This window comes from Rana temporaria, chromosome 3 (assembly GCF_905171775.1).
Source record: "Rana temporaria chromosome 3, aRanTem1.1, whole genome shotgun sequence".
NCBI classification, from domain to species: domain Eukaryota; kingdom Metazoa; phylum Chordata; class Amphibia; order Anura; family Ranidae; genus Rana; species Rana temporaria.
The window spans coordinates 452,933,235-452,959,062 of NC_053491.1; the positions used below are offsets into that span (position 1 = coordinate 452,933,235).

Below are 25,828 nucleotides of genomic sequence, written 5' to 3' on the forward strand. Positions count from 1 at the left end.
CCCGCCAGTGGCCAGAAATTTTGTCAATACCATAAAAAATCATTTTTCTTGGATCTCTATCATGGCACTCATCAAAGTGCCTAGACACACTGTGATTAGGATACCCTTTAAGAATATTGGCCACATGCTCATTTATGCGTACCTTAAGTTCCCTTGTGGTGCGACCCACATATTGCATTTTACAAGGGCACTCCAAGACATATGTGACATACCTGGAGTGACATGTAATTAGTGGCTCTATGGTAAATTCTTAATTAGTTACATTTGATTTAAAAGTGGTTCTCTTTTTCCCTTGTCTATTGGTGGTTTTGCATGACCTGCAGCGGGTGCAATAGTGGAACCCTGAACCATCCAAAAATGTCATCGGTCTTTCCGGAGGGTCTGGTACATTAGCTGCTATTTTATTTCGTAACCCTGGTGCCCTCCTATAAATAAAGGAAGGTTTGGGCGGTAAAATTTTGGCCAAATCTCCATCTTTTAGAAGAATCGGCCAAAACTTCTTAAATATTTTCTCTACACTCCTATATTGTTGGTGAAAGCCTGAGAGGAAAGCCACTTCATCATGTCGTAACGGTTTCTCTCTAGGTACCAACAAAGATTCCCTATTCATATCAAGCACTTCTTTCTTAATATTAGATAGAACAGATGGTGAGTAACCCTTCTCCACGAATCTGTCGGTTAACAAGTCTGATTGGTCTTTGAAATCCGCAATTTAGTACATTGGCAAACAGTCTTATCTGCCAAGGGATGTGTCATTTTGTCCAGACACTTTTGGGATTCAGACACTTCTGCCAGATAGCACAGCCAGGAGGGCTATAGCAATTGATATTGATTTTTCCTATTAGAGATAAACTGGGTTCACAAATGAATGGCATTGCATTTTATCCAACGTGTGTTACCATAGCACGGCAGTGTGACAAGGCCTTTAGCGATTTTAAACCTAAGATTAAAAAAAAAACAAAAAAAATACATGTCCTACATACCTGCTCTGTGTAATGGTTTTGCACAGAGCAACCTCAGTCCTCCTCTTCTAGGGTCTTACACTAGCGCTCTTTGCTCCTCCCCCTGCCAAGTACTCAGTGTCGATCCTGACCTCCCTGGGGCCCTAAGCAAAATGACATGTCACATTAAAGTTGGGGGTGCGTTGCCGACAGTGACATGTCACATTAAGGATTAAAGTTGAGAAGCGTGGGAAGCCGTAACATTCCTAGGAGCCGAAGACATTCCTAGAAGCCATAGACATTCCTAGGAGCCATAGACATTCCTAGGAGCCGAGGACATTCCTAGGAGCCATAGACATTTCTAGAAGCCAGAGACATTCCTAGGAGCCAGAGACATTCCTAGGAGCCGTAGACATTCTTAGAAGCCAGAGACATTCCTAGGAGCCATAGACATTCCTAGGAGCCATAGACATTCTTAGAAGCCATAGACATTCCTAGGAGCCATAGACATTCTTAGGAGCCATAGACATTCCTAGGAGCCATAGACATTCTTAGGAGCCATAGACATTCCTAGGAGCCATAGACATTCCTAGGAGCCATAGACATTCCTAGGAGCCATAGACATTTCTAGAAGCCAGAGACATTCCTAGGAGCCGAGGACATTCCTAGGAGCCATAGACATTTCTAGAAGCCAGAGACATTCCTAGGAGCCAGAGACATTCCTAAGAGCCAGATACATTCCTAGGAGCCGTAGACATTCTTAGAAGTCATAGACATTCCTAGGAGTCATAGACATTCTTAGGAGCCATAGACATTCCTAGGAGCCATAGACATTCCTAGGAGCCATAGACATTCCTAGGAGCCATAGACATTTCTAGAAGCCAGAGACATTCCTAGGAGCCAGAGACATTCGTAAAAGCCAGAGACATTTCTAGGAGCCGTAGACATTCTTAGAAGCCATAGACATTCCTAGGAGCCATAGACATTCTTAGGAGCCATAGACATTCTTAGGAGCCGTAGACATTCCTAGGAGCCGTAGACATTCCTAGGAGCCGAGGACATTCTTAGGAGCCATAGACATTTCTAGAAGCCAGAGACATTCCTAGGAGCCATAGACATTCCTAGGAGCCATAGAAATTCTTAGGAGCTATAGACATTCCTAGGAGCCATAGACATTCTTAGGAGCCAGAGACATTCCTAGGAGCCGGTAGATAATACTAGAAGCCATAGACATTCCTAAAAGCCATAGACATTCATAGAAGCCATAGACATTCCTAGAAGCCATAGACATTCCTAGGAGCCATAGACATTCCTAGGAGCCATAGACATCCCTAAGAGCCAGATACATTTCTAGGAGCTGTAGACATTCTTAGAAGCCATAGACATTCCTAGGAGCCATAGACATTCCTAGGAGCCATAGACAGTCCTAGGAGCCATAGACAGTCCTAGGAGCCATAGACAGTCCTAGGAGCCATAGACAGTCCTGGGAGCCATAGACAGTCCTAGGAGCCATAGACAGTCCTAGGAGCCATAGACAGTCCTAGGAGCCATAGACATTCCTAGGAGCCATAGACAGTCCTAGGAGCCATAGACATTCTTAGGAGCCATAGACATTCCTAGGAGCCATAGACATTCTTAAAGTGGTTGTAAACTCACTTTTTCACTTTTACCTACAGGTAAGCCTATAACAAGGCTTACCTGTAGGTATAAAGAGTATCTCCTAAACCTGTACGGTTTAGGAGATATTCCCCTCGCAATGCGGGCGGCGCATGCGCAGGGGGAATCCACAGCGAAAGGCCTGGCATCCGCCGGACCCTGCCGATTTTAAATCTCCCGCGCGCACGTGCGGGAGTGACGTCATCGCCGCTCCAGCCAATCACAGCGCTGGAGCGGCGATACACGGAATACACGCTGGAGCAAGATGACATCCTGCTCGGCGTGGACCAGGTAAGTGGTGTTCACCTCGTTCAAAGGTAAGTATTTCATAATCGGCTAGTATGCGGTGCATACTAGCCGATTATGCCTTTTGCCTTGCAGGTTTGAAAAAAAAAGTTTATGCTTTAAGAGCCAGAGACATTCCTAGGAGCCGGTAGATAATATTAGAAGCCATAGACATTCCTAGAAGCCATAGACATTCCTAGAAGCTGTAGACATTCCTAGAAGCCATAGACAATACTACAAGCCACAGACAATACTACGAGCCAATGACAATACTACAAGCCACAGACAATACTACGAGCCACAGACAATACTACAAGCCACAGACAATACTAGGAGCCACAGACAATACTACGAGCCACAGACAATACTACGAGCCAATGACAATACTACGAGCCACAGACAATACTACGAGCCACAGACAATACTACGAGCCACAGACAATACTACGAGCCACAGACAATACTACGAGCCACAGACAATACTACGAGCCACAGACAATACTACGAGCCACAGACAATACTACGAGCCACAGACAATACTACGAGCCACAGACAATACTACGAGCCAATGACAATACTACGAGCCACAGACAATACTACGAGCCACAGACAATACTACGAGCCACAGACAATACTACGAGCCACAGACAATACTACGAGCCACAGACAATACTACGAGCCACAGACAATACTACGAGCCACAGACAATACTATGAGCCACAGACAATACTACGAGCCACAGACAATACTACGAGCCACAGACAATACTACGAGCCACAGACAATACTACGAGCCACAGACAATACTACGAGCCATAGACTATACTTCGAGCCATCGACAATACTACTACCCCCATAGCAAGCAGAATGCATTAAGGTTAAAAAAAAAAAACTTTTACCTTTATAACCACTTTAAGGTGTTATCTCCTCACCCCCAGCCAGCTGATTGGACAGTAAAGGAGCAGCAACACACTGACAAGTCAGCAACATTGCTCTCCTCCTATATGTATGTTCCTCGTCAGCACATGTGCACCCAGCAGAGCCTGATTGGTTGCTAGTATTTAAAGTGGTTGTAAACCCTTCTTTTTGTTATAAAAAATAACAAACATGCCTATACTTACCTCCTCTGTGCAATCGTTTTGCCCAGAGCAGCCCCAATCCTCTTCTTCTGGGGTTCCGTGCCAGCACTCCGGGCCCCTCCTCTTCATCGGGTGCCCCCAGGGAAAACCTCTTTCCCCATTGACACAGACAGCAGGACCCGGCCCTGCCCCCATGTCACAGGAATTGATTGACAGCAACAGAAGCCAATGGCTCCTGCTGCTATCAATCTGTCCAATGGGGAGAGAGACATCGGCTGGAGCCGCTGCGCTCGTGCACATCGCTGGATTGGATCGGGTTCAGGTAAATATAAGGTGAGGGGGCTGGGGGGTGCTGCAGCACAGAAGGTTTTTTATCGTAATGCATAAAATGAAAAACATTAAAGGCCAGATCCACATACATTTAGTTCCGCGCAGCGTATCAGAGATACGCTACGCCGCCGTACCTTACCTGGCGCATTTTCGAATCCTCAGCGATTTTGTGCCGTAAGTTACAGCGGCATAGTGTATTTCTGGCGGGGGATTTCAAATTGGGCGGGTTGGGGGCGGGTTTCATTTAAATGAAGCGCGTCCCCGCGCCGAATGAAATGCGCATGCGTCCTCCAGAAATTTCCCGCCGTGCTTTGCGCGAAATGACGTCGCAACAACGTAATTTTTTGAACTTAGACGTGAGTTACGTCCATCCCTATTCACGGACGACTTATGCAAAAAAAAAAAAAATTCAAATTTCGACACGGGAACGACGGCCATACTTAACATGGCAATTCTATCTATACGCCGCAAAATACCAGCTTTAATTATACGCCGGAAAAAGCCGACTACAGACGACGTTAGAAAATGCGACAGCCACGCATACGTTCGTGGATCGTCGTAAATTGCAAATTTGCATACCCGACGCGGAAAACGCCACCCAGCGGAAGCCGAAGAATTGCATCTTAGATCCGAAGGCGTACGAAGACGTACACCTGTCGGATCTAACCCAGAAGCCGTCTTATCTTGTTTTGAGGATTCAAACCAACGATACAACGCTTGAAATTTGAAAGTACGCCGGCGTATCAGTAGATACACTGGCGTACTTTGTCTGTGGATCTGGCCCTTAGGCTTTATACATCACAACGAAAATGCTCAGGATTGCAGCCTGTGAGACAGGCAATGACATGGGTCCTTTCTTTCCCAACAGATGCGCCCTGATCATACCCAGCATCCTGCGGGTGGAGACCCAGGAGACTATCATAGTGGACGCACAGTTACAGAGCACATCGTTTGATGCAGAAATTGTTATTCAGGATTTCCCACTGAAATCACGTGAATTGGCAACAGCAAAAGTTTCACTGAACAGCGTCAATGGCTTCCTTGGAAAAGTCGATATAAAGGTGAGGTTACAGCAGATGGTTGGGTTCAGAAGCAGCAGCACATAAAATATGCCGTAGACATTACTACAAATGTCCTATCAACATAACCCATTGTTTTGTTTCAAACTGCTTTGGAAGTTTAAAGGCCAAATCACATAACAAAAAGATCCAGTTAATGGACCAAAAGACATCGCACATTTGCTTCCAAAATCTTCTATAGCAGTTGTGTAGTGTGTCTAAATATGACTGGACAGTCCATTGGGCACCAGAGTTTGACAACGCTGCTCAGTATTCTCTGTAATATTAGATTTGCCTCTACCCAGATGGCAGGGGCGGACTGACAACTCATGGGGCCCCCAGGCAATAGAAGATTATGGGGCCCCTGGGCTTACAGATGGGCACCACGCCAGGAGGCAGTGCAGAGGCGGGGCAGCTAAAATCTCGGGATTTTCACATCAAAAGCATGTCGGTTTCGGACATATCACGGACAGATGTAAAAAAAAACATTGGGCTAGATTCAGGTACGGCGACGTAAATTTGTGCGGGCGTAGCGTATGTTATTTACGCTACGCCGCCACAATTTAGAGAGGCAAGTGCAGTATTCACAAAGCACTTGCTCCCTAAATCTGCCGACGTAAGCGCGCCAAATTCAAATTGTCAAGAGGTGGGCGTGTTTTATGCAAATAAAACATGACCCCACGTAAATGACGTTTCTCACGAACGGCGCATGCGCCGGCCGTGAACGTATCCCAGTGCGCATGCTCCTAATCACGTCGCAAATAGTCAATGCTTTCGACGTGAACGTAATTTACTCAAAGCCCTATTCGCGAACGACTTACGCAAACGACGTAAAATTTTCAAAATTCGACGCTGGAACGACGTCCATACTTAACATTGGCTATGCCTCATATAGCAGGAGTAACGTTACGCCTGAAAAAGCCTTAAGCAAACTACGTTAAAAAAAAATCCCCCGGGCGCACGTACGTTTCTGAATCGGCGTATCCAACTCATTTGCATATTCTACGCTGAAATCGACTGAAGCGCCACCTAGCGGCCAGCGTAAATATGCACCCTAAGATACGACGGCGTAGGAGACTTACGCCGCTCGTATCTTAGCCTAATTTAAGCGTATCTGGTTTCCAGAATACGCTTAAATTTACGACGGCGTAGATTCAGAGTTACGACCGCATAACTGTCTCTGAATCTAGCCCGAAGATTTTTACATACTGTCCCTGGTTTTACTGAGCCTGGCAACCCTGATGGGGCCCCCTAGTGGCATGGGGCCCTCGGGCAGTGCCCGAGTGACTCAATGGTCAGTCCGCCCCTGCCAGATGGGCATACACCCAAAGACAGAACAAGGCATAGTAAGTCAAGACCTCTAGCAAAGAAACATAGCAGTAGGAAAACTCACAAAGGTTCCAAATCTTGCTCTACCTAAAACCAAATAAGTAAAGTTATGGCTGGAGTTGAAGTTAAGCATTCAAGAAGGATCTTTCCTTTGATGCACACCAATAGCTCAAACTTTCTGAGATGGGAAAGAGAAAAGAAACTTGGAGAAACTCTGAAGCAGGAAATATACTTTCCCTTATGCCCTGTACACATGAGTTGAATTCCTGTCGGAAAAAAGTTGAATGGTTTTTCCGACGGAATTTCGCTCAAGCTTGGCTTGCATACACACGGTCACACAAAAGTTCTCTGAACTTTCGAGCGTTAAGAACGCGGTGACGTACAACGCTACGACAAGGCGAGAAAAATGAAGTTCAATGCTTCCGAGCATGCTTTGAATTGTTTGCGCGTCCGAAAAGCATACAGACGATCGGACTTCCCGATAGGAACTATTGGGAAAATTGAGAACCTGCTCTCAATCTTTTGCTGGCGGGAATTCTGACAGAAAAAGTCAGATGGAGCATACACACGGTCGTAATTCCCGACCAAAATCTCCCATCAGACTTTTTCTGTCGGGAATTCCGACCGTGTGTAAGAGGCTTTAGGTCTCCAGGAGAAGGGGTGCTGATGTTCGGACAGACTCATCCAAAAGTATTAGGCATGTGGGTGGAAAGGACACCACTCTTCTGACCAGCCCATGTCAGATAAAAGTAAGAAGCGGCCTCAGCCATCGCTCCTCCCCAAACCATGCCCACTGACGTGTTTCGCATTATCCACTGGGGCTTAGTCATAGAGGAAGGAGCTTGAAGCAGGACAGTGGTTCTTTTGCATCAAGCTTCTCGCAGTGGCTATTGATACATAAGAACAGCTGTCCTGCTTGATGCTCCCACCTCTATGACTAAGCCCAAGTGGGTAGGGCGAAATGCATCAGTTGGAGTGGTTTGCAGAGGAGCCAAAGTCACTTCTTACCTTTATCTCACATAGGCTGCTCAGGAGAGCTGCATCTTTTATACCCACAGGGGAAAGAAAAACACACACCAGTTATATAAATCATGACAAATTAATATGGAGAAAATAATGTCGTAAACATGTCGAAACATGTCAGTAAATGTGGTATGTGGAGGACCCTTTATGCCTTTATCTCACATGGGCTGGTTGGGAGAGCAGCGTCGTTTTCACCCACACGCAAAAGAGAAACACACATAAGAACAAACTACTGTATGTAGGCAAAAGATTCATCCCAGGCATGCCACCAGTTCCATAACTCACGACAAATTAATATGGAGAAAATAATCGGTAAAACCCACCAGTTACTTTTTTCACAACTTTTTCTATATACCAGCTTTTAAAAAAAGCAAATGCAATAATACGAAGGTTGGATAAAGGGGTTTGTGTAATATTCCTGAGCCTCTTCATCTTCTACCTTCCCTCACCCCCAGAAACCTTGGTCATCTCCTCCCCTTCCCCGTCTCCGTAACCCCTCCTCATATCCACCCCCTTCCTCCTCAACCCTATGACCTCTCCTCATCGTCTACCCCCCCCTTTCTGGATAACCCCTTATCTCAAAAACTCCTCCTTCTCTCCTCTCCATCCCTCCTCATCTCCATAACCTCTCCCTGCTAAGGCTGCATACACATGATCAGTCCATCCGATGACAACGGTCCGAAGGACCGTTGTCATCGGTTAACCGATGAAGCTGACTGATGGTCCGTTGTGCGTACACACCATCAGTTAAAAACCCAATCGTGTCAGAACGCGGTGACGTAAAACACAACAACGTGCTGAAAAAAACGAAGTTCAATGCTTCCAAGCATGCGTCGACTTGATTCTGAGCATGCGCAGGTTTTTAACCGATGGTTTTCCATACTAACGATCTGTTTTGACCTATCGGTTACCAGTCCATCGGTTCAATTTTAAAGCAAGTTCTCATTTTTTTGACCGAAGGATAACTGACCGATGGGGACTACACACGATCGGTTTGGACCGATGAAAAGGTCCTTCAGTCCATTTTCATCGGTTTTGACTGACCGCGTGTACGCGGCCTTACAGTCAGAAAGTTATCAGCTCACAAGATTTCAGACCAAATCAACTTGCATTTTCTGCATCTATGAAACAAACACAACAAAATGCTTTTATTGGTATATTTAGGAGACCAAAAAGGAGTAAATAAAAGAAGTTGGATGATAAGGTTTAAATAAACCTTAAATTAAAGATGATGATTTTTTTTTGTTCTGTAGATTCCTGGCAAAGATTTGATTAAAGACACAAATAAGAAGCAATATGTGTCTGTGGTGGTGAGGTCGAAGGAGTGCTCCCTTCAGAAAGTCGTTTTGTTGTCCTTCCACATCGGATACATCTTCATACAGACAGACAAGCCTATCTACAACCCTGGAACGCTGGGTAATATGCTATGTTGCTTAGCCATTTTGTAATAGACCTTTATCCAGAAAGAGACATTTACTCTCAGAGGCGTAGCTTGAAGCTTGTGGGCCCCGATTGCAAAAGTTGACCTCACCAGTGACATTAGTCCCATCGTAGCTATAGAACAACACTCTCCTCCTCTTAACTCACTGAGCTTGGTTACCATTCCATGTTGTCAGCACACAGCCCAGACACTTCCCCATCCTGGGCTGTTCTCACCCCGTGCTCCTCTCCATTCAGGAAATGGCTCACAGCTTCTCCCCAGCCAATGAGAACAGAGGGGTGTGGACTGTGAAAGGCAAAATGGAAGCCCAATACTGGAGCATGGCTGCGGGGCCTTAGGACAGATCAGAGCTGGACTATGTGGAGGATATGATAATATGACAGGGAGGCTGCAGGGGACCCCTGGAGCTAGGGGCGGAGTTGCAACTGTCACCCCTGCAACCCCTTATGCTACTCCCATGTTTATTCTAAAGATGACAATTGATGTATTGTTCCCTCTGCTGGGTTTATCAGCAATTTGACTTTCCAATTAACATTTTATTAAAATTATTTAATTGAGCCACACTAGTGCCTTGAAAGCCACATAGTAAGCTTTATAACGGACTAAAGACCTTCAAGACCACCATATCAAACAGTTGGTGGTCCAGCAAAAATCAAAGTCTAGACCAGTGGCAAACAACCCGAACCCCCCCGCCTGCTGGCTGCTGTAATTCATGCGTTGGGTGACCCGAAAGGGGCCATTGGCATAAATAGGGTTGGCCACGAATCTATCCATTACTCATGCAGGGGGTGGAGAGGAGAGAGGGGGCGGTGCCCGGGTGCCCCTAATGGATGGGCCGCCACTGGTCTAGACTTGAATATTTCAAGGGAACAACAAAGAACAGACATTTGCATGAATATAATGCTCTGCTTCTAAGGTCGAACTATAGTCAAACTATAAAATCACACATGCGATGTAGACTGCCCATACCAGTAAGGCCAGCCATACACGGTTCAAATTAACCGGCCGAGATTTAAACCATTAACGGGCAGGCTGAATGTACCAAGTTGATCGACCTGGGCACAGACAGCCAGCTGGATTCTCTTACGATTATCCCTAGCGGCTGCTATAGGCACTAGCGATAATCATTGTCTTCTTCCAGTGGGGATAGCTTCCCCCGCCCTCCAGCTGGGGGAAGACAATAGCTGATTCCCCTGTCAGCACTGTCTGTGTTGATGGGGAAATCGTGTGAATTCACACCGTGTTTGGCTGGCCTAAGGTTTTCTGTATACTTAAGCCATTTTGTAAATAATACTTATTATTTCCTTTGCTGCTGCTGTAGCTGCTTACATTCTGGCAACACTGATACCTGATAGCCACATCAGTGAACAGCCATACCTAGCTTGCCTGCAGTCTTTTAGATCTCAGCACATCTCAGTTTCTGCAGGGGCTTGCATGGAAATGACAAGATTGCCCTGCCTCTGTCCCTCTTTTCCTCCAGCACGTGATTCGCTTTAAGATAAAATTCAGTTTGGAAGGTATCTTTATTGCATAATTATTGAGGGATCGCTGGGTAAACTGACAATCATTGTAGTAGTTGGTGCAATTAATCTAATGAGTTATTTTGCCAAAAGAAGGGGCAGTGGCATCACAAATTCCACTTCATCCAATCAGAGAACACCTTGGCCCGGATTCAGATAGGAGATACGACGGCGTATCTCCTGATACGCCGTCGTATCTGAGTCCGGCCGTCGTTTCTATGCGCCTGATTCATAGAATCAGTTACGCATAGATATCCCTAAGATCCGACAGGTGTAAGTGTCTTACACCGTCGTATCTTAGGTTGCAATTTCACGCTGGCCGCTAGGTGGCGCTTCCGTTTGTTTACGCGCGGAATATGCAAATTACTATTTACGTTGATTCAGAAACGAACGACCGCCTGGCGCTTTTTTTTACTTCGTTTGCGTTCGGCTTTTTCCGGCGTAAAGTTACCCCTGCTATATGAGGGGTATGTGCGGCGTATCCTATGTTAAGTATGGCCGTCGTCCCCACGCCGAGTTTTGCATTTTTTACGTCGTTTGCGTATACGGCCGGACGTAATTTACGTTCACGTCGAAAGCAATGACGTTTTGCGGCGGATTTTCGAGCATGCGCACTGGGATGTTTTCACGCCGTTAAAAAAAACGTAAAATACGTGGGGTCAAGCCTAATTTAAATAAAACACGCCCCCAACATCCCCATTTGAATTACGCGGCCTTACGCCGCAACATATACGTTATGCCGCCGTAAATAAGGGCGCAAGTTCTTTCTGAATACAGAACTTGTGCCCAAAGTTACAGCGGCGTAACGTATCGGAGATACGTTACGCCGGCCTGACAGATGCGCTCAGGTATCTGAATCCGGCCCCTTGTATTTACTGAAAACAATACAAGAAGTGCTGTGAATGGTGGCGGTGTTGAGCTTGCGACCCCCTGGTGGTCAGGGTGTAGAAGGGAAGCTGCTTGGCACAGGACCTAGTCCTAGAAGATCATGGCTAAAACTGTAGTAGTACTGCATACTTACATTGGTCCAAGTTGGACCAATGCAAGGGTGCAATAAAGATCATACTTGGAGCTCAGCTTTAAAGTAGAGATGGGGTGGATAATTGTGTAGAATACTTGGAAGCCCAATACATGTCAGGGTCTTCTCCCCCTCCACTAGTCATGAGTCCTCCAACAGAATGAGTTCTTGATGAAATTACCCAAGTCCTTAAAAACTAAGGATAAAAGAACTGGCAACATGTGTGACTCTATATTGATTCTGGTCTTCTGTATTATTTGTTTTTAGTAAAATACCGTCTCTTTGTCACTGGACATTCTTTGGAGCCTGATTCCCGAACTGTGGATGTGGAGTTCATTGTAAGTACTTTTCCTTTGCTTCTGGTGGCTGAACAGAGGGACAGGGGGTGTAAGAAAGCTAATATGAATCTGTCAGGGTTGTAGATTTTTTTTTCTTGAAGGGGTTTAATCCCGGGAGGAAAATAGGAAAAATAATACATAGCCCACCAGGGCCGGCCCTACCACGGGTCCCAGTGGGTGGGTCCATTGGACCCAGGCAGCACTTTGAGAGGGGGAGCAAATTGAACCACCGCCACCTCTCCTTCTCTTCTATTTACCCAGCAAATTGACAACCAACGTTTTTTTCCCAGCAGTTTTGCATGTCATGGTGACAACTGCCTACCGCCCGCTCGGCCTGCCCCTATACTACTCTAGCCCACCCCTATACTGCCCTAGCCTGTCCATATATTACCCTAGCCTGTCCAAATACTACTCTAGCCTGTCTATATACTACCATAGCCTGTCTATATACTACCCTAGCCTGTCTAAATACTACCCTAGCCTGTCTATATACTACCCTAGCCTGTCTAAATACTACCCCAGCCTGCCCCTATACTGCCCTTGCCTATCCATATACTACCCTAGCCTGTCTATATACTACTCTAGCCTGTCTAAATACTACCCTAGCCTGTCTATATACTACCCTAGCCTGTCTATATACTACCCAAGCCTGCCCCTATACTGCCCTAGCCTGTCCATATACTACCCTAGCCTGTCTATATACTACTCTAGCCTGTCTAAATACTACCCTAGCCTGTCTATATACTACCCTAGCCTGTCTATATACTACCCTAGCCTGCCCCTATACTGCCCTAGCCCACCCCTTGGAATTGAACATAATGATACGTCATATCATTTTGCATATAAACAAGGTGCTGTAGCATGTAAATCTGACTTCCTGATTTTTGTTTTAAGTATGATATAAAATAATGGATGTGGGGGCCCCCCAACAACCAAAATACCCAAAACCTAGATACCTACAAATACAGGGCCGGAGAGCGGGAAGTTCTTCCTTCCTTGCTGACCTCCAACTGAAGCCCCACCCCCACTCAGTTACCAGACAACCCCCTTACAGCTCCACCCATCTCTGACCATAACCCAATCACCTAAACTCTTTTCTTGCTTACTTTTAAAATAGCCCCACTTCCCACAGCTATACCCAACAAGCCCCTTTAACCCCTGCCATGCTCTGGCCCTTCATTTATTGCATTGTTATTTTACTTCGGGCCTCCCTCTTCTGAAGTCGCTCTGACTTTAGAAAAGATTCCTGTACTACTTCAAGGCGACTTCTATTCTACACTTCTATCAAAGTAGTACGCAAGTCGCCAGGAAGGTGCCTGGCAAAGTCGCACTGTAAATTGCGGCAGTGTGAACCGAGCCAAATGCCTTGTACACACCATCAGTTTTCCCGATGGGAAAACTGCGAGGAGAGCTTTTGGCCGGGAATCCTGGCCGTGTGTATGCTCCTCGCAGTTTTTCCGACTGGAACTTTTCCCATCGAAAATCCCGCACGTGTTTACGGGGCATGAGTCTTCTTGGGGAGTTTGGGCTGCCTGTGGATTCTGCCAGGTCGGAGAGTTGCCATACCGTCAGCACAAACTGGATCTCAGGAGGTAGATTCAAATGCATAAAGCACCATTTGAAACAGAGCATATATATAAATATATACAGATGGGGGCTCTACATTATTATAAACAAGTATGATTTTTGTAAATACCTTTATAGAGGGGCCACACTATTTCTTTTAAATGGTAATGCGGCATTTTGATACAATTTATAGTGTTTTTACTATGTTGTTTATATGATTTGGTAACAGATTTACTGCCTAAAAGCTGACTGCCAAGCAAACAGCTGAGTACACAAATGGGAGATGTTTTATCTGCCAAAGGATTTGTATTTATGCCCATTCAGCTCTGAGATTTACACAGCTCTGCCACAAAGCACAGTGGCCTCGTACACACGACGGGACATGTCCGATGAAAACGGTCCGCGGACCGTTTTCATCGGACATGTCCGCTGCCGGATTTTGGTCTGATGGCTGTACACACCATCAGACCAAATTTCAAGCGGACAGCGAACGCGGTGACGTGGCCGCGCCGTCACCGCGACGATGATGCGGCGACGTGCGCGACCCTGGAAGGTCAATGCTTCCACGCATTCGTCTAATCACTTCGACGCATGCGAGGGCTTTCGGCCGAGCGGACATGTCCGGTGAGTCTGTACAGACGACCGAACGTGTCCGACGGACAGGCTTCCAGCGGACATGTTTCTTAGCATGCTAAGAAACATTTGTCCGCTGGAAACCTGTCCGATCCGCCGGAAAATTGTCCGGTCGGCCGTACACACGACCGAACATGTCCGCGGACCAGTTTCAGCAGACATGTTCGGTCGTGTGTACGAGGCCTTACAGGTCTTGTCCTTCTCCCACCTTGTGACTGGACAGTGAAAGGAGGAGCAGCAGATTGATGAGTTCATCCCTCTGCTCTCTCCTCCAAATTCAACATGTTCCTTGGAGCGCAGCAGAACGGTTTGGTGCCTTGGGTTTCTTCTCACTCCTCCAGTCTGAGTTTTCCTGTACATGGGTTTTTAAAAGGTTGACATGAATTCAAATTCAGGTTCTTATGCCGCGTACACGAGGTCGTTTTTCGGCATGAAAAAAAACTAAGTTTTTCAGCATGTCCAAAAAACGACGTTTTTCCAACTTAATCATTAAAAACGACGTTGCCTACACACCATAGTTTTTGAAAAATGATGAACAAAGCGCGGTGACGTACAACACGTACGACGGCACTCTAAAGGGGAAGTTCTATTCGCCTTTGGGCTGCTTTTAGCTGATTCCGTGTTAGTAAAAGACGATTCGCGCTTTTCTGTCTGTTACAGCGTGATGAATGTGCTTACTCCATTATGAATAGTAGTTTTACCAGAACGAGCGCTCCCGTCTCATAACTTGCTTCTGGGCATGCGCAGGTTTAAAATGTAATTTTTTAGCCCACACACACGATCATTTTTTACAACCCGAAAAACTACATTTTAAAAAACAACGTTAAAAAATGCAGCATGTTCGATCAGAAGCCGAAAAACGATGTGAAGCCCACACACCATGATTTTAAATAACGTTTTTAAAAACGTCTGTTTTTTTCATGCCGAAAAACGACCTTGTGTACGCGGCATCAGACTGCCTGCATTTAACTAAATGCATTTAACCGGTTCCCGACCGACTCACGTACATATACGGTGGCAGAATGGCTCCCCTTGCGCAAAACCCCATACAAGTACGGGGTTCCTTTAAGAGCCGCCACGGCGGGGGACACCATGCGCATGGCCGGCGGTCACGATCTCCACTGGCCACACGTGATCACGTGCACGAGCGCCAGCACGGGGATTTGTGTGTGTAAACACACAAATCCCTGTGCTGTCAGAGGAGAGGAGACATGTTGTTTGTTCCTACGATGTAGGAACAGCGATCTGTCATCTCTCCTACTCAGTCCTATCCCCATACAGTTAGACCACACTGAAGGAACACACATTTAACCCCTTGATCGCCCCCTAGTATTAACCCCTTCCCTACCAGTGTCATTTACACTGTAATCAGCCCAATTTTTTAGCACTGATCACTGTATAAATGTCAATGGTCCTAAAAATTTGTCAAAAGTGTCCGATCTGTCCATCGCAATGTCGCAATACCGCTAAAAATCGCAGGTCACTGCCATTACTAGTAAAAAAATAATAATAAAAATGCCATAAATCTTTCCCATAGTTTGTAGACGCTTTAACTTTTGCGCAAACCGATCAGTATACGCTTATTGCGTTTTTTTGTTTTTTTTTACCAAAAATATGTAGAAGAATATATATTGGCCTAAAATGATGAAGAAATATGTTTTTTAAAAACTTTTTGGGGTATATTTAATATAGCAAAAAGCCCCAAAAATTTTATTTTTTTTCAAAACTGTCGCTCTTTTTTTGTTAAGCCCCCGTTCACACCTAGGCGTATATGCGCCTGTAGTGCGACGCCGCTGCAGCCCCGAGACGCTGGAGGGATGATTTAACATGCACCTCTATGGAGATGGTTCACATCTCCACGCCGAACGCCGTACGCCTGCCGCCTGAAAACAAGTCCCAGACCTTTTTTTCAGGTGGCTTTCGGCGTTCGGCATAGAAGATGTAAAACCATCTCCATAGAGGTGCATGTTTAAATCATCCCTCCAGGATCCAGGCTGCATTCACAATCGCAGCGTTTTGTCGCCGCAAATCGCGGTACAAAACGCCGCAATTTGCCGTCACAATTCGCGGGACAAAACGCCGCGATTTTGTACACCAAGGTGTGAATGCAGCCTTATAGCGCAAAAAATAAAAACCGCAGAGGTGATCAAATAGCATCAAAAGAAATCTCTATTTGTGGGAAAAAAAGGACGCCAATTTTGTTTGGGTACAGCATTGCATGATCGCACAATTGTCAGTTAAAGCGATGCAGTGCCAAATTGTATAAGGTGCTCTGGTCACGAAGGGGATAAAATCTTCCAGGCTGAAATGGTTAATGATGTATTAAAGCGGAGTTCCACCTAAAAATGGAACTTCCGCTTAATCCACTCCTCACCCCCTTACATGCCACATTTGGCATGTAATTTTTTTTGGGGGGGGGAGTGGGGGCTTCAGGAGGAGTGGGACTTCCTGTCCCACTTCCTCCTTCCGCCGAGGGGCTGGTAAGACGAATAGCTTAATCGCCTTATTGCAGCCCCTCCCTGTAGGCGAGCGCCTGTCCAATTGGACGGCGCCGCACCGCTCGCGCATGCGCAGTGGGTGCCCGGCCGTGAAGCCGAAAGCTGTCACTGCCGGGTGCCCACACTAGGAATGAAGACGCCGGCCGGCGAGGGGGGGCGAGGAGCGGACCCCCCGGCCAGCGCGTCGCTGGAACCGTGGAGCAGGTAAGTGTCTGTTTATTAAAAGCCAGCAGCTACACTTTTTGTAGCTGTTGACTTTTAATAAACGTAAAAAAAAGGCTGGAACACCCCTTTAATGATTACAGATCTGCACTAATTTGTGTCTTTTATATTGGCCTGCAGTTCAGCTTTATCAAATCTTTTTAACACAAAAACTGAATTTTAAAGCTATGTTCTTCACTATACACATAGAAGCAGTGGCGGCTGGTGCTCAACATTTTTTGGGGGGGCGCAAACGAAAAAAAAAAAGAAAACAATTGCAGCCTCACTGTGCCCATCAAATGCAGCCACTGTGCCATCAATTGTCACCACTGTGCCATGCCATCAAACGCAGCCACTGTGCCATCAATTGTCACCACTGTGCCATGCCATCAAACGCAGCCACTGTGCCATCAATTGTCACCACTGTGCCATGCCATCAAACGCAGCCATTGTGCCATCAATTGTCATCACTGTGCCATGCCATCAAATGCAGTCACTATGCCATCAATTCGCACCACTGTGCCATGCCATCAAACGCAGTCACTGTGCCATGCCATCAAACGCAGCCACTGTGCCATCAATTGTCACCACTGTGCCATGCCATCAAACGCAGCCACTGTGGCATCAATTATCACCACTGTGCCATGCCATCAATTGCAGTCACTATGCCATCAATTCGCACCACTGTGCCATGCCATCAAACGCAGTCACTGTGCCATGCCATCAAACGCAGCCACTGTGCCATGCCATCAAACGCAGTCACTGTGCCATGCCATCAAACACAGCCACTGTGCCATCAATTGTCACCACTGTGCCATGCCATCAAAGGCAGCCACTGTGCCCCTCAATTGTCGCCACTGTGCCAATTGTTACCACTGTGCCCTTTAATTGTCGCCACTGTGCCCATTGTTGCCACTGTGCATGTCACTGTGCCCTTTAATTGTTGCCACTGTGCCCATTGTCACCACTGTGCCCATTGATGCCACTGTGCCCTTTGTCGCCACTGTGCCCATTGATGCCACTGTGCCCTTTGTCCCCTCTGTGCCCATTGTCGCCGCTGTGCCCTGTAAAATGCACTTACCTTTCTCCTTCCACGTCCCTCTATGTCTTCTCCTGCCTTGGTGACGCTTCAGCCAATCAGGTTACCGATAACCAGAATCGGTGAACCTGATTGGCTGAGACGGCCGTCAGTCTTATCCAAGGAACGCACCACCTGTACGTTCCGAGGATAAGCATCTGGGAGACGAGGGCTGGGAGACGAGCCGCTGGCTCTGATAGGCACTTCCGCACAGCCAACCAGCTGCCGTTATTCAGGTGGTCGGCGCTCAAGTTCCGGCCACCTGAATAGACCAGCGGCAGCTGGCAACAATAACATACATTCATGCAATGCATAAATGTATGTTATTTCAGTGGCGGTGCGGAGCCACCAGAGGGGGCGGCGCTCCAGCGGCCTCTATGGACGGACCGCCCCTGCATAGAAGCTAAAATGCCCAAAAATTATTGGCCTAGATTCAAGAAGCAATTGCGTCTGCGTAACCATAGTTACGCAGCGCAATTGCTTACTTGCGCCGGCGTTACGAATGCTCCTGATTCAGGAACCTCGTTACGCCGACGGCAGCCTAAGATATGACTAGCATAAGGCTCTTATGCCAGTCATATCGTAGGCTGCATTCTTACGTTGGCCGCTAGGGGGCTTTCCCATTGTGGTCAGCGTATAGTATGCAAATTGCATACTAACGCCGTTTCACAATGTTACGCGAGCCCTGCGTACGCAGTTTACGTTGTTTCCGTCCGTCGGGTTTCGCGTAAGGCTGCCCCTTCTAATAGCAGGGGCAGCCAATGTTAGGTATACCCGTCGTTCCCGCGTCGCAAAGTTTAAATTTTACGTTGTTTGCGTAAGTGAATCGTGAATGGCGCTGGACGCCATTCACGTTCACTTCGAAGCAAATGACGTCCTTGCGACGTCATTTGCCGCAAAGCTCCTCGGGAAAGTTTCCCGACGGAGCATGCGCCCTACGCTCGGCGCGGGAACGCGCCTAATTTAAATGATTCCCGCCCCCTACAGGATCATTTAAATTGCGCGCGCTTACGCCGGGCATTTTGCCGGAGCGCCCACGCAATTTACGGACGCTACTGTTCCGTGAATCGAGGGTAGCGCAGATAATTTGCGGGGGCGCAGGGCAAAAACGGTGCCCTGCGCCTATGTAAAAACTGCGCAAATCTTATTGAATCTACCCCACTATTTTAAAAGAAAATCTCCCACTTGTAGTATTTTTCAGGCCCGGGGGATTTTGTAACTGCTGTGTTTGCAGTTGGCGAGCGATAACCTTGCCTCTTGAGTGGTTGGCTGTTGCACAATGTGTACAGAATGGATTGTTTATATAGTAACCCCGGTGTGGAAATTGGATTGGCGTGTTTAAAGGACCAGGAAATCTAAAGAGAAAAAGGACATTGTGTAAAAGATCTGCTAATAATAGTTAGCAAACGGCCTTTACAGACAGTTCTGCTAGGGCTCATTCACTCATACACTATATTACCAAAAGTATTGGGACTCCTGCATTTACATGCACACAAACTTTAATGGCATCCCAGTCTAATGCCTCGTACACACAATCGGAATTTCCGATGAAAAAAGTCAGACGGAATTTTTTCATTGGATCTTCCGACCGTGTGTGGGCCCCATCGGACTTTTTTTCCGTCGGAGTTTAGAAATAGAACATGTTTTATTTTTTTCCGATGGAAAAAAAATCCTATCGGGAATTCCGATCGTCTGTGTGGAACTCCGACGGAGAAAAAAACACGCATTCTCAGAATGAAGGCGCGCATGCTCGGAAGCAAACTTCATTTTTCTCGGCTTGTTGTAGTGTTTTACGTCACTGTGTTTTGGACGGTCGGAATTTGGTCTGACAGTGTGTATGCAAGACAGCTTGAACGGAATTCTGACGGAAAATTCCATCGGATTTTACCCCATCGGAAATTCCGATCGTGTGTACAGGGCATTAGTCCGTAGGGTTCAATATTGAGTTGGCCCACCCTTTGCAGCTAGAACAGCTTCAACTCTTCTGGGAAGGCCGTCCACAAGGTTTAGGAGTGTGTCTATGGGAATGTTTGACCATTCTTCCAGAAGCGCATTTGTGAGATCAGGTAATGATGTTGGACGAGAAGGCCTGGCTCGCAGTCTCCACTCGTATTCATCCCAAAGGTGTTCTATTGGGTTGAGGTCAGGACTCTGTGCAGGCCAGTCAAGTTCCTCCACCCCAAACGCACTCATCCATGTCTTAATGGACCTGAATTAGAGGAATTAGAGTGGAGACTGCGAGCCAGTCCTGCTCGTGCAACATCAGTGCCTGGCCTCACAAATGCACTTCTGGAAGATTGGTCAAACATTCCCATAGACACTCCTAAACCTTGTGGACAGCCTTCCCAGAAAAGTTGAAGCTGTTATAGCTACAAAGGGTGGGCCAACTCAATATTGAACCCTACAGACTAAGACTGAGGTGCCATTAAAGTTCATGGGGTAGATCCACAAAGAAATTACGCCGGCGTATCTATTTATACGCCGGCGTAATTTCAAAATTCCCGCGTCGTATCTTTGCTTTGAATCCTCAAAACAAGATACGACGGCATCTCGGCTAGATCCGAGAGGCGTACGCCTTCGGATCTTAGATGCAATTTTTCGGCGTCCGCTAGGTGGCGTTCCCATCGTAATCTGCGTCGAGCATGCAAATTAGCTATTTCCGACGATCCACGAACGTACGAGCGGGCGTCGCATTTTTTTACGTCGTTTCCGTTCGGCTTTTTCCGGGGTATAGTTAAAGCTGCTATATGGTGGCGTACTCAATGTTAAGTATGGCCGTCGCTCCCGCGTCTAATTTTGAAAATTTTACGGCGTTTGCGTAAGTCGTCCGTGAATGGGGCTGGACGCCATTTACGTTCACGTCAAAACCAATGACGTCCTTGCGACGTCATTTTGCGCAATGCACGGCGCAAAGTTTTAGGGACAGCACATGCGCAGTTCGTTTGGCGCGGGGACGTGCTTCATTTAAATGAAACACACCCCCTACCCGCCGCATTTGAATTCCGCGCCCTTACGCCGCGAGAGATACACTACGCCGCCGTAACTTACGGCACAAATTGGTTGAGGATTCAAACTAAGCCAAAGTAAGTTACAGCGGCGTAGCGTATCTGACATACGCTGCGCCCGGCGCAGATCTATGTGGATCTGCCCCCATGTGTGTGTAAAGGCAGGTGTCCCAATACTTTTGGTAATATAGTGTATGGCTGGGGTTAGGGGGAGATAAAAATAGGCAGATGTGCCACACTTATACTGCCCCTGACCACCCCTTAACATCACACAGAGATTGTACACATGCCACAGCCATGATGCTTTGCTTGTGGCCATCTGACCCTTGTCATATACGCCAGGCTGTACCGCCGTATGACCTCATTTAGGCCTAAACCAGAAACCAGGCCAAAAAAAAAAAAGTTTAAAACCAGTAAATATAAGATGCCTTGCTATCTTTCACCAAGGTCTCATTCACACCATAAATGTGCATTAGAGCTGAAGCTTTTTTTTAGGGTTGTCCCGATACCACTTTTTTAGGACCGAGTACAAGTACCGATACTTTTTTTCAAGTAGTCGCCGATACCGAATACCGATACTTTTTTTAAATGTGTCCCCAAATGCAGCCATGTCCCCCCCATATGCAGCCATGTCCCCCACATATGCAGCCATGTCCCTCTAGCCATGTCCCTCACATATGCAGCCATGTCCCTCACATATGCAGCCATGTCCCTCTAGACATGTCCCTCACATATGCAGCCATGTCCCTCTAGCCATGTCCCTCACATATGCAGCCATGTCCCTCACATATGCAGCCATGTCCCTCACATATGCAGCCATGTCCCTCTAGCCATGTCCCTCACATATGCAGCAATGTCCCTCTAGCCATGTCCCTCACATATGCAGCAATGTCCCTCTAGCCATGTCCCTCACATATGCAGCAATGTCCCTCTAGCCATGTCCCTCACATATGCAGCCATGTCCCTCTAGCCATGTCCCTCACATATGCAGCCATGTCCCTCACATATGCAGCAATGTCCCTCTAGCCATGTCCCTCACATATGCAGCAATGTCCCTCTAGCCATGTCCCTCGATGCGGCGGCACAATGCGGCGGCAGCGGCGGGGGGGGGAAAGGGGGGGGAAGTATTCTATTTAGGTATCGGGGGTATTTGCGCGAGTACGAGTACTCCCGCAAATACTCGGTATCGGTCCCGATACCGATACTGGTATCGGTATCTGGACAACCCTACTTTTTTTGTGTTCCCGGGTCGCATGTTTCATCAATTTCATTGGGCTTCCAAATGCAAGGGAACACACATAAAGTAATACAGGCATGATTTTTTAAATCTCATCACACCAAACTGAATGGGGAGGTTTTCGAGGAAGGTCAGCATGTCCCTGCTCTTTCCCTACACGTCTGGAACCTCACCCTACCGCTAATACTGTCCCTGACACACAGGTGACCTGACCCTACACTACCCACATGCAGAATGTGCTCCAAGCCCAGGAGCCAGGGTCTTTAACCACTTAAGGACCGGACCAATATGCTGCTAAATGACCCAAGGGGTTTTTACAATTCGGCACTGCGTCGCTTTAACAGACAATTGCGCGGTCGTGCGACGTGGCTCCCAAACAAAATTTGATGTCCTTTTTTCCCCACAAATAGAGCTTTCTTTTGGTGGTATTTGATCACCTCTGCGGTTTTTATTTTTTGCGCTATAAACAAAAATAGATCGACAATTTTGAAAAAAAATGCAATATTTTTTACTTTTTGCTATAATAAATATCCCCCAAAAACATATAAAAAACATTTTTTTCCTCAGTTTAGGCCAATACGTATTCTTCTACCTATTTTTGGTAAAAAAAATCGCAATAAGCGTTTATCAATTGGTTTGCGCAAAATGTATAGCGTTATAGCGATAGTTTTATTATTTTTTTATTTTTTTTACTACTAATGGCGGCGATCAGCGATTTTTTTCGTGACTGCGACATTATGGCGAACTTTTCGGACAATTTTGACACATTTTTGGGACCATTGTCATTTTCACAGCAAAAAATGCATTTAAATTGCATAGTTTATTGTGAAAATGACAGTTGCAGTTTGGGAGTTAACCACAAGGGGGCGCTGTAGGAGTTAGGGTTCACCTAGTGTGTGTTTACAACTGTAGGGGGGTGTGGCTGTAGGACTGACGTCATCGATCGAGTCTCCCTATAAAAGGGATCACTCGATCGATACACCGCCACAGTGAAGCACGGGGAAGCCGTGTTTACATACGTCTCTCCCCGTTCTTCAGCTCCGGGGAGCGATCGCGACGCAGCGGCTATAAACGAATAGCCGCGCCGTCGTCCCGGATCGCTCCCCGCGGGTATCCGACCGCCGCATGTAGCGGGGGGGGGGGTCCCGATCGGACCCCCGACCCACGTCTAGGCAGGGACGTACAGGTACGCCAATGTGCCTGTACGTGCCATTCTGCCGACGTATATCTACATGCGGCGGCCGGGAAGTGGTTAATAGAATCTGCTTGACCCAAGATGGCCACCAGAGTCACATGCGCTGGCAGCGTCTATCCAGATAGCTTCCCCAGTGGCCCAGGAAACCATAGAGGAACCATGTTCCACATGATCTCCCCTCCCTCTTTAATGCCATTGTGGTTGAGCACCACCTGCAGTGGAGAAAGTAGACTGCACCTGCGCAGAAGCTGAATATAATGCAACTCTTATTTACTCAAAATTCAAAAGTCAGTAACAAGACGGTCAAATTAAAGGATAAGTTCACCTTTGTAATAAAAAAAAAAAAAAATTCACATCTTTTTTCAGGAAAAAAAAATATGTATTTATTATTTAAATTTTTTTTTTTTACAAGGAGCCTTCAAAGCATTGAACTGGCTCACATAAGAGCATGGGTGCAATGCAGGACTCCTGGGCCCAGATTCTCGTAGAACGGCGTATTTTTGCGGCGGCGTAACGTATCCGATTTACGTTACGCCTCCGCAACTTAGACGGGCAAGTGCTGTATTCTCAAAGCACTTGCTCCGTAAGTTGCGGCGACGTAGCATAAATCGCCCGGCGTAAGCCCGCCTAATTCAAATGTTGAACAGGGGGGCATGTTTTATGTTAATGTACTGTGACCCGACGTGATTGACGTTTTGCACTTACGGCGCATGCGCCGTCCGTGGAATATCCCAGTGTGCTTTGCGTCAAAGTACGCCGCAAGGACGTATTGGTTTCGACGTGTACGTAAATGACGTCCAGCCCCATTCACGGACGACTTACGCAAACAACGTAAAAATTTCAAATTTCGTCGCGGGAATGACGGCCATACTTAACATTGGTACGCCGCACTTACGCCACCATATAGCAGGGGTAACTATACGCCGGGAAAAGCCTAACGTAAACGGCGTAACTTTACTGCGTCGGACGGGCGTACGTTCAGGAATTCGCGTATCTAGCTGATTTACATATTTCGACGCATAAATCAGCATACACGCCCCTAGCGGCCAGCGTAAAAATGCAGTTACGATCTAACAGAAATCTATGCGTAACTGATTCTAAGAATCAGGCGCATAGATACGACGGCACAACGCAGAGATACGACGGCGTATCTGGAGATAGGCCGTCGTATCTCGGTTGTGAATCTAGGCCCTGGAGACTGTCTGTGTAAGCTGTTGGTTTGTACCCCGTACGGGCAGGCAGTTATATAATGACAGGAGGAAACAATGAACTACTGCAAAGTCTGTCGGTATTTGTAGTTTTCCTATTCACAGAACTCTGGATGAATGATGCAGAGGGGTGGGCGTAGCCATGCAAGGCCGTGTTTTTTTTTTATTATTGTGATAGCGAGTTCGGGGAGAAGATCCCCGGCTTGCTGTCACCAGAGGCGGCGGGTCAGGGAGTGGCTGCAGCAGTGGAAACATGTTACATGTGACATATTTTCCCTTTGGGATTAATAAAGTACAGCATTCGAAATCGATATCTGAATTTTCCCAAAGGTGAACTTATTCTTTAAAATCTCCAGTTTATATTAAGCAGCCAAGGAAGACGGCTCATTTGACAAAAAAACAGTCAGCCTGGGAGGAATGCAGGAAATCATTAACCTTAAAGGGGTTGAAAGGTAAAACATGTTTCCCCTAAATACCGTATAGCGCAAGCGCACCCCCAACCTGGAAGTGAAATTTCAGGAAAAAAAGAAAATACTTACAGTTTGAATGCCCCTCGTCGGTGTCTTGCCCGGCGTCCATCGGCGGCCTTGTCCGGTCCGGCGTTCGTCTGCGGCCTTGGTGGTGTCCTCCCTGCTTCTCCCGCACTCTTTTTGAGTCGATCCCCGCTTCCCGCGCTGTGTTTGAACGCCGCCGCCGTCATATACCGAGCGCAGTACACTCTGGCATGCTCGGCCACGCTCGGCTCCTCTCGCATAAAGGCTAGGAGGCAGGACAGGGCGTGACCGCGAGGGGAGCCGAGCCTGGCCGAGTGTACCCGAGTGTACTGAGCTCGGTATATGTCCGCAGCGGCGTTCAAACACAGCGCCGGAAAGCGAGGATCGGTGTATATTGCGCACCCACGATTTTCCCCTGATTTTAAAGGGGAAAAAAGTGCGCGGTATACGCCGATAAATACAGTAGCTTCCTTTACCTCAGTGCAGTCCTCCTTCGCTTACCTCATCCTTCCATTTTGCTTTTAAATGTCCTTATTCCTTCTGAGAAATCCTCACTTCCTGTTCTTCTGTCTGTAACTCCACACAGTAATGCGAGGCTTTTTCCCTGGTGTGGAGTGTCGTGCTCGCCTCCTCCCTTGAGGGGGGAGGGAGCGAGCAGGAGAGTCAGGACGCCGACTAACACACAGCTCCTTTCTCT

General features: G+C 47.0%; 1 protein-coding gene across 1 annotated transcript in view; it reads left to right on the forward strand.

Moving 5' to 3' along the window:
• The window catches only part of LOC120933443 (complement C3-like), a 176,472-nt gene that overhangs the window by 15,155 nt on the left and 135,489 nt on the right, over nt 1–25,828 (forward strand). Inside the window, exons 2-4 of the mRNA XM_040346661.1 lie at nt 5,158–5,350; nt 8,953–9,115; nt 11,946–12,016. Of these exons, the coding sequence (XP_040202595.1) occupies nt 5,158–5,350; nt 8,953–9,115; nt 11,946–12,016 (427 nt within the window). The remainder of the gene's footprint in view (nt 1–5,157; nt 5,351–8,952; nt 9,116–11,945; nt 12,017–25,828) is intronic.